General features: G+C 44.6%; 1 protein-coding gene across 13 annotated transcripts in view; it reads left to right on the forward strand.

Moving 5' to 3' along the window:
* Positions 1-15378, forward strand: part of dmd (dystrophin) — a 1591310-nt gene that overhangs the window by 705676 nt on the left and 870256 nt on the right. For all 13 annotated transcript variants that reach the window (XM_067992781.1, XM_067992785.1, XM_067992782.1 and 10 more), the window contains one exon: positions 10877-11022. In XM_067992781.1, the coding sequence (XP_067848882.1) occupies positions 10877-11022 (146 nt within the window). The remainder of the gene's footprint in view (positions 1-10876; positions 11023-15378) is intronic.

Below are 15378 nucleotides of genomic sequence, written 5' to 3' on the forward strand. Positions count from 1 at the left end.
TGAAGATGTCATTGCAATGTCAGATGTGAGAGGCACTTAGGGTAACTTCAACTATTGTGGCATGGATCAATTATAGTGCCAATATTGGAAGAGAAAAAAAATCTGATGGGATCTGACAGTAATTCCCTATTTTGTGCCCATGAAAGAGGAAATGGATTGTTTGGTAGTAGTGTTATTTTGCCAGAACCTCCAGATGCACTCTTATTGCCAGTGGGAGAATTATGTTTGTGTGTGTGTATATATATGGCACAGCATATTGCAACACAAAGTGGCAGGATAAGGGTTTTTATCCATGATCTTTTGCTCATTGAGCTGCCTATTTCAGCCTTTTAGTTGCAAGAGATGCTGAGCAGAAGCCAGGCTGCTTTCCCACAGCTAACTAAAGTTGGAGAAAGTTGTCCCAGGAAAGCTCTTATCTGCCTACTAGCACTTGGCTTCAGAGTGCATTGGCAAACACCTGGAAGTAAGTTAATGACACCTTCACCCTCATGGCGGGAAGTGGAGAATATATGATACGGGTGACCTAATTGGGAGCGAGATGGTGAGAGAATAACTTTGGGGGGGTGCGGAGGGGGAGATAGTGCATTTTACCCTTACCAAAAAGTGGAGGGAAGATGAAGTGGGAGCAAAACTCTTCCTGGTCTTGTCAGTTATGTTTCTCTTGCCTCTTCTGGTTGAAATGAACTGAAGGTGACCACATACCACAAGGTAGATAAATCTCCGGGACCTGATGAAATGTATCCCAGGATGTTATGGGAGGTTAGGGAGGGAATTGCGGGTCCCCTAGCAGAGATATTTGAATCATCGACAGCTACAGGTGAGGTGCCTGAAGATTGGAGGGTAGCAAATGTTGGGCCTTTGTTTAAGAAGGGCGGCAGGGAAAAGCCTGGGAACTACAGACCGGTGAGCCTGACATCTGTAGTGGGTAAGTTGTTCGAGGGTATTCTGAGAGACAGGATCTACGGGCATTTGGAGAGGCAGGGACTGATTAGGAACAGTCAGCATGGTTTTGTGAGAGGAAAATCATGTCTCATGAATTTTATTGTGTTTTTTGAAGGGGTAACCAAGAAGATAGATGAGGGCTGTGCAGTAGATGTGGTGTACATGGACTTTAGCAAAGCCTTTGACAAGGTACCGCAATGGTAGGTTGTTACATAAGGTTAAATCTCACGGGATCCAAGGTGAGGTAGCCAATTGGATACAAAATTGGCTTGACGACAGAAGACAGAGGGTGGTTGTAGAGGGTTGTTTTTCAAACTGGAGGCCTGTGACCAGCGGTGTGCCTCAGGGATCGGTGCTGGGTCCGCTGTTATTTGTTATTTATATTAATGATTTGGATGAGAATTTAGGAGGCATGGTTAGTAAGTTTGCAGATGACTCCAAGATTGGTGGCATTGTGGACAGTGAAGAAGGTTATCTAGGATTGCAACAGGATCTTGATAAATTGGGCCAGTGGGCCGATGAATGGCAGATGGAGTTTAATTTAGATAAATGTGAGGTGATGCATTTTGGTAGATCGAATCGGGCCAGGACCTACTCCGTTAATGGTAGGGTGTTGGGGAGAGTTATAGAACAAAGAGATCTAGGAGTACAGGTTCATAGCTCCTTGAAAGTGGAGTCACAGGTGGATAGGGTGGTGAAGAAGGCATTCAGCATGCTTGGTTTCATTGGTCAGAACATTGAATACAGGAGTTGGGATGTCTTGTTGAAGTTGTACAAGACATTAGTAAGGCCACACTTGGAATACTGTGTACAGTTCTGGTCACCCTATTATAGAAAGGATATTATTAAACTAGAAAGAGTGCAGAAAAGATTTACTAGGATGCTACCGGGACTTGATGGTTTGACTTATTGGGAGAGGTTGGATAGACTGAGACTTTTTTCCCTGGAGAGTAGGAGGTTTAGGGGTGATCTTATAGAAGTCTATAAAATAATGAGGGGCATAGATAAGGTAGATAGTCAAAATCTTTTCCCAAAGGTAGGGGAGTCTATAACGAGGGGGCATAGATTTAAGGTGAGAGGGGAGAGATACAAAAGGGTCCAGAGGGGCAATTTTTTCACTCAAAGGGTGGTGAGTGTCTGGAACGAGCTGCCAGAGGCAGTAGTAGGGGCGGGTACAATTTTGTCTTTTAACAAGCATTTGGACAGTTACATGGGTAAGATGGGTATAGAGGGATATGGGCCAAGTGCAGGCAATTGGGACTAGCTTAGTGGTATAAACTGGGCGACATGGACATGTTGGGCCGAAGGGCCTGTTTCCATGTTGTAAACTTCTATGATTCTATGATTCTATACCTACCCAATATTATTATGAAGACTGGAGGAAGGGGAGGATCCAGGGAAATTTTATTTTTCTTCAGTCAGGTCTTGTCCATTGTCTGTAAAAGAGAACTGACCACAGTGTCCAATGTGTGCACTTACTAATGTGATCTGGGGTCTTGTGAAATGCTGGGATGTGACACAACCCAGGCTGATTCCAACAGGTTTTAAATCAATTTTTTGACTTGGGAGCTTTTACTTTATATGTAACATTAAAATAAATATTTTAAATTTGTGCACTTAAAGCTAATTTCTAGCCATGATTTACATTAAACTATAGACTGCTTGTAAGACGTATGACTAACAATGCATTTTATTGATATTCATGTTAACTGTTACCATAAATACCATGATGGCACCGGTATTCCTGTGGGTTAAAGACCTACCTCATGGATCTGGATTTGAATCCAGTCCATGACAATGAGATAAAGGTATACTCTCTTACAGTTGTGAGTGAAATAAGTTTGTAGATTAACAACATATATGTAGTGCCTATAATATAGCAAAGCATACTGAGCTGCTTTACAAGTGTTTGGTGGGTGGGGTGGGGGGCTGGGGGACTGGGAATTGGTGGTGGGAGGGAGGGGAAGCTGAGAGGGAGGGAATTCCACATTGCTGATGGGCACAGTGCTGTACAGCCAGCCTTAGAATTTTGAGGTCCTCAGTTAGTTAGCCATAGGGACCCCTTGCCTGTTTTCTCCTTTCCATTCCACTGTCTGGGTTAATTAGTTTCCTGTTTTTTTTTCACTTGAAGCACTGCCTTGTTATCCTGCTGATGTCTTAAGAGTAGAAAATTTTAAAAAAGAGAAAGTTATTTGCCAAACCATCTATTTTCTGGAGATATAAAACACTTATTTTTCTTACATATTCTACTGTGGTTGGTGCGTAGAAATCAAATAAGATATTTTCCTTTTTTGTAAAACTTAATCATTCTCACTAAATAATCAACACATCCATTTTTGCAAAAATGCTCACACATATTCACTTGGAAATTTTCATGGGATTAAATTTACGCATTCATGATGTTAATCAGGACATGTCTCGTCTTCATTTCAAAGATCAAAGCCGACATCCGTGAAACAATGAGTTCCGACTCCACACACACTTCCATCTCTTGTATATATATTTGTTCCAGCTTCACTTCTGGACACATAAAGAGCTGTTCAAATCTTTTGAAGTGCTTGGTGGAGATTTTTTTATATTTCTGGCACAATTTTTACGTGTAATGCTTACAAGAGTGAATAGCAGGAATGGGGCTCAGCAATACAAGTGAGTGAGCGAGTGAGCTAGCTGGGAGTTGGGACTCAAATTTAGTGGCGGGGGGGGGAACGACAAAGAGCAGTGGGAGTTGGACTGGGAAAAATATACCTTCGCTATTCAAATGTTTTTTATTAATAAATAGATTTAAGATAATTGGCAAACAAGCCGGGGGGAGATGAGGAGAATTTTTTGTACTCAGCGTGTTGTTATGATCTGGAATGCATTGCCTGAAAGGGTGGTGAAGGGGATTCAATAATAACTTTCAAAAGGAAAGTGGATATATTCTTAAAAAGGAAAAAATTTGCAGGGCTACAGGGAAAGAGCAGGGGAGTAGGACCAATTGGATAGCTCTTTCAAATAGCCGACACAGGCACAATGGCCTCCTTCTGTGCTGTATGATTCAGTGATTCTATATGATTCTATAACGCCTCAGGTCTGTACAAAACTGAATGAATAGCTGACATAACAGAGAAATATAAAAGCCTGCACAAAAAGTTAGTACAGAGACCCTGATGAAACACAACGAGAAGCATTTCCCAGACCAGGGAGGCAAGATTTTACATTCCCTTTTTGCCTGGTCTGGGGCAGAAAATAATCTGGAAGTGACAACAGCTGTTGAATACATTAGTCCAACTATAGTGGGCATATTCACGTTGGGTAGCAATGATGAGGTGACCTCAAAACATCATGTCTTCCAGTTTCCTGTCATTACCGCCATAGTAACTCTTGCCGTGAGGAACACCGGCATTTTACAGGCATCCAGGGTTGTCATGGAGGATAGAAGAGAATTTCCCATTTTAAAGGCCCCCGACAGGAGTGGAACCGATCGCATGCCGCTGGATTGCCCTCCTGCCCAGTATTATATTAAAAAATGAGCAACAATGTCTGTGAAGCTTTGGGATGTCCTGAAAGGTGCAATATAAATGCAGGTTTTTTTCTTTTTTCTTTCTTTTGTCAGTTATAGGATTTATAGAATGACAGCCAGCCCCACTCCAGTCATGCAGGCGCCCAAGGCCCGCAGCAGCTATTTTCCTCTCCTCTCCCTCATCCTGGGCAGTCTCCCTGGCACAGGTGGAAATCCTGCCAGAAGCCCCGTAAGAAATACAAAGAGGGCTGACCCCAAACATTCGCCAGCGTCAACAGCGGGGAAGTTACATGGCCGCAAAGCCAGTCAGGCCACTTTCTGCCAAATTGTAAAATTCCATCTGAGGCATCCAAGCTTTTTGCTTGTGTGGGCTGCATAGGAGTGTACATTGAGGCTGTGGGGCCACATATAACATTTAAATCCATGTTCCCATTAATCTACATATATCCCAAGTGCTGATGCTAACAAATCTTAGGAACATAGGAAAGTATAGGACCAGAAAAGACTCTGCAGTCCATTCCGTCAGTCCCCAAAACTAAAAACTCTCAATTGCCCAGTACTTGAAATATCTATCCAGTTCTCTCTTAAAATTTTCTGCATTTTCTATGCCTTAGTGTTCTGATTAGGATTCATTCTCCAATGAGGCGACAGTGCTGAAATCTGTCAGGACCACAAAATTCAAACAACCAACAAGTCAGAACTATAAGCCCAAATATTATATTAAAAAATGAGCAACAATGTCTGTGAAGCTATGGGATGTCCTGAAAGGTGCAATATAAATGCAGGTCTTTTTCTTTTTTCTTTCTTTTGTCAGTTATAGGCTTTATAGAATGACATGCACATTAAAAAATGAAACAAGTTTCTGTCATACCGGCTCAATATAAATCCTTAACTTGTTCATAGCTTTGAAACTGCATTACAATTCAGAAAATTGCATTAATTAGTTTGCTGAACGCAAGTTGGACCAAATAATTTCACCTGCTGAGAATGTCAGCCACCATTTAGCTGCCCAGTAATTCCATCAGTTTTCAGAATATCACGGGCCATAAGCTGACTAAAGAGCTCTTTTCCCACTTGCTGAAGGAGCAGATTCACCAGTCAAGAGCCGAGACTCAGCAGACTTCTGCGATACTGCAAAGCTGTCAAAGCTGAGTTGGCGCACTCTCTGTGCCCCTGCCTGTGTCATGTGGGATTAAAAGAAGGTGCTCTTTAATGACTGCTAGACCTGCTATTATAACTGTGAAATAGCTGTTGGTTACAAAAGCAGTAACTTCTGTCAAGGGCTTGCATGTGGCCTTTGATCCATTTTAGGATGTTTCTCCACTGTAAGCATTGACACATCCAGAAAGATGCCATTGGAGTGAACTGAGTATTATTCAGATTGCTGTATAGCTTCTCTGTACTTCACAGATTACAGATGCTCATTATTTTGGTCCAGATTTTATTTAAATCAGCAAAATTCCATTCCAGCCCCACAAAATGAAAGAGGAACGTACCTTCGAGATCCTCTTCAGCCGGGCCGCTAGCTGATACTGGTCGGAGCAGACACAGCCGCCCAACAGTAGGCTCTGGTGAACATAGCCGCAGCAAAAGGAATAGCAGCAATGGGACGGTAGATCATTGCCCACCATTTTCGAGATGCTACTGCCCCATTTCTGCCGAGCAGAAGGACTGAACATTCAGCCCAAAGTGTATCATAAAAGCCAAATGCACTTTAATGTTACAACATGAACAAAGTATATCTACTGAATTTGGACTAGAATCATAGAATATTGCAGCACAGAAAGATGCTATTCGGCCCGTCGTGCCTGTACCGGCTCTTTGAAAGAGCTATCCAATTTAGTCCCACACCCCAGCTTTTTCCCCATAAATTAGTCCCCTTCAAGCACATCTCCAACTGCCTTTTGAAAGTTCCGATGGAATCTGCTTCCACCACCCTTTCAGGTAGTGCGCATCAGTTCCCGTTCACCCATCACCCCTGTGGTTCGCTGACCTACATTGATTCCCGGTCCAGGAACACCTCAATTTTAAAATTCTTATCCTTGTTTTCAAATCCCTCCATGGCCTCGTCCCTCCCTAGCTCTGTAACCTGCTCCAGCCCGAGAACCCTCCGGAATTTCTGTACTCCTCCAAATCTTGCCTCTTGCGCATTCCTGATTTTAATCGCTCCAGCATTGGCGGCTGTGCCTTCAGCTGCCTGGGCCCTAAGCTCTGGAATTCCTTCTCTAAACCCCTCCGCCTCTCTATCTCTTCTCCTTTAAGATGCTCCTTAAAACCTACATCTTTGATCAACCTGTCCTAATGTGGCTCGGTGTCAATTTTTTTTTTTTTTTTTATTCGTTCATGGGATGTGGGCTTCGCTGGCAAGGCCAGCATTGATTGCCCATCTCTAATTGCCCTTGAGAAGGTGGTGGTGAGCCGCCTTCTTGAACCGCTGCAGTCCGTGTGGTGAAGGTTCTCCCACAGTGCTGTTAGGTAGGGAGTTCTAGGACCCAGCGACGATGAAGGAACAGTGATATATTTTCAAGTCAGGATGGTGTGTGATTTGGAGGGGAATGTGCAGGTGGTGTTGTTCTCATGTGTCTGCTGCCCTTGTCCTTCTCGGTGGTAGAGGTCGCAGTTTGGGAGGTGCTCTCGAAGAAGCCTTGGCGAGTTGCTGCAGTGCATCCTGTGGATGGTGCACACTGCAGCCACGGTGCGCCAGTGCTGAAGGGAGTGAATGTTTAGGGTGGTGGATGGGGTGCCAATCAAGCGGGCTGCTTTGTCCTGGATGGTGTCGAGCTTCTTGTGTTGTTGGAGCTGCACTCATCCAGGCAAGTGGAGAGTATTCCATCACACTCCTGACTTGTGACTTGTCCATGGTGGAAAGGCTTTGGGGAGTCAAGCGGTGAGTTACTCGCCGCAGAATACCCAGCCTCTGACCTGCTGTTGTAGCCACAGTATTTATATGGCTAGTCCAATTAAGTTTCTGGTCAATGGTGACCCCCAGGATGTTGATAGTGGGGGATTCGGCGATGGTAATGCCATTGAATGTCAAGGGGAGGTGGTTAGACTCTCCCTTGTTGGAGATGGTCATTGCCTGGCACTTGTCTGGCGCAAATGTTACTTGCCACTTATGAGCCCAAGCCAGGATGTTGTCCAGGTCTTGCTGCATGCGGGCTCGGATTGCTTCATCATCTGAGGGGTTGTGAATGGAACTGAACACTGTGCAATCATCAGCGAACATCCCCATTTCTGACCTTATGATGGAGGGAAGGTCATTGATGAAGCAGCTGAAGATGATTTGCTAATTGCTCCTGTGAAGCACCTTGGGACGTTTTACTACTTAAAGGCGTTATATAAATGCAAGGTGTTGTGGCATTCCAGTTCTTAACAACCCTCTGTGTAAAAAAACATTTCTTCTCAATTCTCCTCTAGTTCCTTTGCCAATTATTTTAAGTCTATGACCTCTGGTTACTGACCTACTTGCCATAGGAAACAGTTTCTCCCTACTTGCTCTACCAAAATCTCTCATCATTTTGAATACCTCTGTTACGTTTCCCCTCAACCTTCTCTGCTGTAAGGATAACAATCCCAGCTTCTCCAATCTCTCCGCATAACTGAAGTCCCTTATCCCTGGTATCATCCTGGTAAACCTCCTCTGTACCCTCTTCAAGGCCTTGACATCCTTCCTAAAGTGTGGTGCCCAGAATTCTACAAAATACTCCAACAGAGGCCTAACTAGTGATTTGTAAAGGCTTAGCATGACTTTCTTGTTTTTGTATTCAATGCCCCTATTTACAAAGCCAACTATCCTATATGCTTTCTTAACCACCTTATCAACTTGCCCTGCCACCTTCAAAGATTTGTGAATATGCACCCTGAGGTAACTCTGCTCTTGCACCCCCCTCAAAATAGTACCATTTAGATTATACTGCCTCTCCATGTTGTTCCTCCCAAACTACATCACTTCACACTTATCCACATTAAATTGCATTTGCCAAGTGTCTGCCCATTTCACCAGTCTGTCTATGTCCTCCTGAAGTCTGCTACTATCCTCCTTACTGTTTACTATGTTGCCAAGTTTTGTATCACTGTACTCCGTATACCAAAGTCCAGGTCATTTATATAGAACAAGAAAAGCAACGATACTAATACCGATCCTTGGGGGACCTCGCTGCATACTTCTCTTGAGACAGAAAAACATTAATTCACCATTACTCTCTGCCTCGTATCCCTTAGCCAATTACATACCCAAGTTACCACCATCTCTTTAATTCCACGTGCTTCTATTTTCAGAATAGGTCCGTTATGTGGTACTTTATCAAATGTCTTTTGAAAGTCCATTTATACATCTACTGCACTACCTTCATCAACCCTCTCTGACACTTAATCAAAGAACTCAAATCAGGTTAGTCAGACATGATTTGCCTTCAACAAATTAATCAAGGCTGCTGGAGAGAAAGCAGGGAAATATAAGAGAGCTGCATTGGCTCACTAATTGGAAGGAGGAAATGAGAAGGAACTTTGGGGACTGATGGCAGCCTTGTGTTCAGTTAGGTGACTGAAATGCTTGACCATTATTCCATAATTTTGTTTTTGTATTAGGGATTTTAATCAGTAGAACAATAGACCCACTTAATCCGTATTTTGGAATAATATTGAGAAATTATTGAAAACAATTTGCATTTATATATCACTGTTTACATAGTAAAACATTCCAAGATGCTTCACATAAACATCTTTGGACTCCAAGCAGTAGTGAGAAAGAAGTAGGGGATGGGACCTAAGGCATGGACAGTGAGTTGGGTTTTGAGGAGGCTTTCAAAGGTGAGAAGGGACATAGTGAGGTGGAGGGATTAGGGAGAGAGTTCCAGATTCCAAGCCCAGGATGGCTGGAGGCTCTGCCACCAATGATGGAGTGGAGGGGAGATGCAAAGGCGGTTAAAGTGGGAAGAGCAGATGGTGCAAGCTGGCATCTAGAACTGGAGGAGGTTGCAGAAGGAGGGAAGAGGAATGCTGTGGAGAGACTTTAAATGAGGATAAGATTTTGAATTCAATATGTTGGGGGATGGGGAGCCAGTGGAGGTTGGCAAGGACGGGGCAAAAGAGAATTGGGACTTAGTGTGGGATAGAACACAGGCTCCATAATTTTAGATGAGTTGTAGTTTATGTTGCCTTGAGTCTTGGGTGCATTTATACTTCCCCAAGCTAACTGAGAATTACTCACTCTCAAGTATGCTACCAATTTGGAAAGCTGATCGAGATTGTCTTTTGCAAACCCGATCGTATTTCCTGGTTTTGAAATCAGCTTGAAGCCTTGTGACAGTCAGATGTTTTAGCAGTCCTCACTATGGATTCTTCTTTACCAAGATAACAAGATGAAACATCTTTTCTGAAGCATGTCCCTTGCAACAGTATTCTTGCTGTATGATTCCTAAAGGAATTTAAAAACAATATGGGAAAGCATAATGGAGACATTCTTCGAACGTTATGGTGTGATCTATAGTTCGATCACTAGTGAGTGCCCTCTTTCCATATCTTCTTTCCTTCATGGAAACTTTTTGGTGTTATGCTAAGGTTGTTGTGGAAATGACCCTTAAACTGCAATTATATAAATAATGTTCATAATTACTGCAGCGTGCAATGGTAAATATGTGACTTTGAGGAAAAATAAACTTTCTACTTTCTTACTTACTACATCAGAATCGTTGCAATTAATTGCTTGTATGACATAATCAGCTTAACAACTGGGGCCTGGAACACAAAGGGGAGGACATATTGTCTTTGGAGGTGGTACAACTCAGATTCACCAGAATGATACCTGAACTTAGAGGGTTAAAATATGAAGACAGGTTGTGTAAACTTGGCTTGTATTCCCTTGATTATAGAAGATTGACGTGATCTGAGCGAGGTGTTTAAATGGTAAAAGGATTTTATAGGGTAGATGTGGAGAAACTATTTCCTCTGCAGGAGGAATCAAGAACAAGGGGAAAATATCTTAAAATCAGAGCTAAGTCATTCAGGAGCAAAATTAGGATGCAATTTTTCACACAAGCAGCAGTAGAAATCTGGAAATCTCTTCTCCCAAAAGGCTGTGGATGCAGGAATATTTGGAGCTTTCAAGACTGAGACAGATAGATTTTTGTTTGGTAAGGGTGTCGAGATATGGAGCAAAGGCGGGTAAATGGAGTTGAGGTGCAGATCAGCCATGATCTAATTAAATGATGCAGCAGGCTCGAGGGGCCCAGCCCTGTTCCTATGAATGTATATTATGACTTAAATGTAGCAACAGGATTCACCATTAAATGACATAAGACCAGTGACCAATTATAGGTAAGTTAGGACATGTGCTGTGCTTTCAGTTTTCTGAACTGTAAAGTTTTTTGTCTAAATTGAGAAAAAACTATCTGAATTATGTTTAATTGTGAATGTAATTTTTCCCTTGTCCAGTTCTGCACAGCTTGCCTACCCTTCGATACAAGGAGACGATAAACACCCTCGTTTTGTGGATCCAGCAATCTGAAACAAAGTTAACTGTCCCTCGTGTCACAGTCACAGAATATGAAATTATGGAACAGCGACTCAGGGAACTGAAAGTATGTATCCTTAGTCAGCCATTTCTGCTGGAAAGTCTCAATTGAATTCTACTGCTTTAATAATATGAGATATATTTTGGTACCTAATTATTGCAATAATCCGATTGCTGTAATGGTAGATTAAAGACCTTTGATGATCCAGTTATCCTTGACAAGAGGGACAAACCATTAATCACAGACATATATGTAGGTTCTTTGTACGGAAACCTCTTTAGAAGATGTTTTTTGCTGATACCACAACCTTCTGTAGTGTGGTTAAGGCCTTGTCTGAAAGACAAGCTATAATTGAATCATTGTACGCAGAATATAGATAGAATTGGACATCGGGGCAGATAAATGTTACATTCAGTGCTGAGAAGCCCAAGTCAATAATTCTGCTGAGAAAAACTGATTATATTGTTTCCCACCCACTTCTACTCTTGAAGGGTTGCAAGCTCTTTTCAATTAAAAACTTTCAGTTCCTGGGCTTGGTAATAATGGCTGACTTATGCTGAGACAAACAAGTGGCAAAGATGGAGGGAAAAACTGGAGTGGTAATTCTCAAGAAAGGTCTTAGACCTCCCCTGCCCCGATCTTGCCACCCTCCCTCCCCGGTGGCCCGACAGCCAATCCTGCTGCTTACCTTCTGTTGGCAGGCACCCTTGGGGCCATGTGATTTTCCATCGCTCCTCACTGACTTCCCACTTGTGGAAAGACGGCCTGCAAGATTTAAATGAGTCCGAGGAGTTTTACCTGGGCCTCATTTTTGAAGCAGTGGGTGAGTTTCTAACTCTCCTCACCTGCCCAAAACTGGCCCATAGTTAAAACTAGGGCCATCGTCCATCACAAATGGGATTCAAAGACACCCAGAAACTATGTGACATGTTTTTTCCTGATGTAAAATGGTCCCCCACTGTTTTTTTGAAAATCATGAAAGATGCCCTTTTGTTCTTCCTTTGTCTCAGTTTGGACTCAGTACAGGTACGGTAGCATAGTGGTTATGTTACTGGGCTAGTAATCCAGAGGCCTGGACGAAAATCCAGAGTCATGAGTTCAAATCCCGCCATGGCAGCTGGTGAATTTAAATTCAATTAATTAATTTTTTAAAAATTCAATTAATTAAATAAAAATCTGGAATTAAAATACTAGTATCAGTCATGATGGCCATGAAACTACCGGATTGTCGTAAAAACCCATCTGGTTCACTAATGTCCTTTAGGGAAGGAAACCTGCCATCCTTACCCGGTCTGGCCGATATGTGACTCCAGACCCACAGCAATGTGGTTGATTCTTAATTGCCCTCTGAGATGGCCTAGCAAGCCACTCAGTTGTAAAATCTCACTACGAAAAGTCATAATAAGAATAAAACCGGACGGACCACCCGGCATCAGACCACTAGGCACCGGACACGACAACGGCAAAACACCGAGCCCAGTCGACCCTGCAAGGTCCTCCTTACTAACATCTGGGGACTTGTGCCAAAATTGGGAGAGCTGTCCCACAGACTAGTCAAGCAACAGCCTGATATAGCCATACTTACAGAATCATATCTTTCAGCCAACGTCCCAGACTCTTCCATCACCATCCCTGGGTATGTCCTGTCCCACGAGCAGGACAGACCCACCAGAGGTGGCAGTACAGTGATATACAGTCAGGAGGGAGTGGCCCTGGGAGTCCTCAACATTGACTCTGGACCCCATGAAATCTCATGGCATCAGGTCAAACATGGGCAAGGAAACCTGCTGCTGATTACCACCTACCGTCCTCCCTCAGCTGATGAATCAGTCCTCCTCCATGTTGAGCACCACTTGGAGGAAGCACTGAGGGTAGCAAGGGCACAGAATGTACTCTGGGTGGGGGACTTCAATGTCCATCACCAAGAGTGGCTCGGTAGCACCACTACTGACCGAGCTGGCCGAGTCCTGAAGGACACAGCTGCTAGACTGGGCCTGCGGCAGGTGGTGAGCGAACCAACACGAGGGAAAAACTTACTTGACCTCGTCCTCACCAATCTACCTGTCGCAAATGCATCTGTCCATGACGATATTGGTAGGAGTGACCACCGCACAGTCCTCATGGAGATGAAGTCCCGTCTTCGCACTGAGGACACCATCCAACGTGTTGTGTGGCACTACCACCGTGCTAAATGGGATAGATTCAGAATGGATCTAGCAGCTCAAAACTGGGCATCCATGAGGCGCTGTGGGCCATCAGCAGCAGCAGAATTGTATTCCAGCACAATCTGTAACCTCATGGCCCGGCATATTCCTCACTCTACCATTACAAACAAGCCAGGGGATCAACCCTGGTTCAATGAGGAGTGTGGAAGAGCATGCCAGGAGCAGCACCAGGCATACCTAAAAATGAGGTGCCAACCTGGTGAAGCTACAACACAGGACTACATGCATGCTAAACAGCGGAAGCAACATGCTATAGACAGAGCTAAGCGATCCCACAACCAACGGATCAGATCAAAGCTCTGCAGTCCTGCCACATCCAGTCGTGAATGGTGGTGGACAATTAAACAACTAACGGGAGGAGGAGGCTCTGCAAACATCCCCATTCTCAATGATGGCGGAGTCCAGCACGTGAGTGCAAAAGACAAGGCTGAAGCATTTGCAACCATCTTCAGCCAGAAGTGCCGAGTGGATGATCCATCTCAGCCTCCTCCCGATATCCCCACCATCGCGGAAGCCAGTCTTCGGCCAATTCGATTCACTCCACGTGATATCAAGAAACGGCTGAGTGCACTGGATACAGCAAAGGCTATGGGCCCCGACAACATTCCAGCTGTAGTGCTGAAGTCTTGTGCTCCAGAACTAGCTGCGCCTCTAGCCAAGCTGTTCCAGTACAGCTACAACACTGGCATCTACCCGACAATGTGGAAAATTGTCCAGGTATGTCCTGTCCACAAAAAGCAGGACAAATCCAATCCGGCCAATTACCGCCCCATCAGTCTACTCTCAATCATCAGCAAAGTGATGGAAGGTGTCATCGACAGTGCTATCAAGCGGCACTTACTCACCAATAACCTGCTCACCGATGATCAGTTTGGGTTCCGCCAGGACCACTCGGCTCCAGACCTCATTACAGCCTTGGTCCAAACATGGACAAAAGAGCTGAATTCCAGAGGTGAGGTGAGAGTGACTGCCCTTGACATCAAGGCAGCATTTGACCGAGTGTGGCATCAAGGAGCCCTAGTAAAATTGAAGTCAATGGGAATCAGGGGGAAAACTCTCCAGTGGCTGGAGTCATACCTGGCACAAAGGAAGATGTTAGTGGTTGTTGGAGGCCAATCATCTCAGCCCCAGGGCATTGCTGCAGGAGTTCCTCAGGGCAGTGTCCTTGGCCCAACCATCTTCAGCTGCTTCATCAATGACCTTCCCTCCATCATAAGGTCAGAAATGGGGATGTTCGCTGATGACTGCACAGTGTTCAGTTCCATTCGCAACCCCTCAGATAATGAAGCAGTCCGAGCCCGCATGCAGCAAGACCTGGACAACATCCAGGCTTGGGCTGATAAGTGGCAAGTAACATTCACGCCAGATAAGTGCCAGGCAATGACCATCTCCAACAAGAGAGAGTCTAACCACCTCCCCTTGACATTCAATGGCATTACCATCGCCGAATCCCCCACCATCAACATCCTGGGGGTCACCATTGACCAGAAACTTAACTGGACCACCCATATAAATACTGTGGCTACGAGAGCAGGTCAGAGGCTGGGTATTCTGTGGCGAGTGACTCACCTCCTGACTCCCCAAAGCCTTTCCACCATCTACAAGGCACAAGTCAGGAGTGTGATGGAATACTCTCCACTTGCCTGGATGAGTGCAGCTCCAAAAACACTCAAGAAGCTCGACACCATCCAAGATAAAGCAGCCCGCTTGATTGGCACCCCATCCACCACCCTAAACATTCACTCCCTTCACCACCGGCGCACTGTGGCTGCAGTGTGCACCATCCACAGGATGCACTGCAGCAACTCACCAAGGCTTCTTCGACAGCACCTCCCAAACCCGCGACCTCTGCCACCTAGAAGGACAAGGGCAGCAGGCGCATGGGAACAACACCACCTGCACTTTCCCCTCCAAGTCACACACCATCCCGACTTGGAAATATATCGCCGTTCCTTCATTGTCGCTGGGTCAAAATCCTGGAACTCCCTTCCTAACAGCACTGTGGGAGAACCTTCACCACACGGACTGCAGCGGTTCAAGAAGGCGGCTCACCACCACCTTATCGAGGGCAATTAGGGATGGGCAATAAATGCTGGCCTCACCAGCGACGCCCACATCCCGTGAATGAATAAAAAAAAACTTCAGTGGGATATAACTATGGCCTATATTAATGATTAAATTCACTTCAGTGAATTCC

Source organism: Heptranchias perlo, chromosome 11 (genome assembly GCF_035084215.1).
Source record: "Heptranchias perlo isolate sHepPer1 chromosome 11, sHepPer1.hap1, whole genome shotgun sequence".
Classification (NCBI taxonomy): Eukaryota; Metazoa; Chordata; class Chondrichthyes; order Hexanchiformes; family Hexanchidae; genus Heptranchias; species Heptranchias perlo.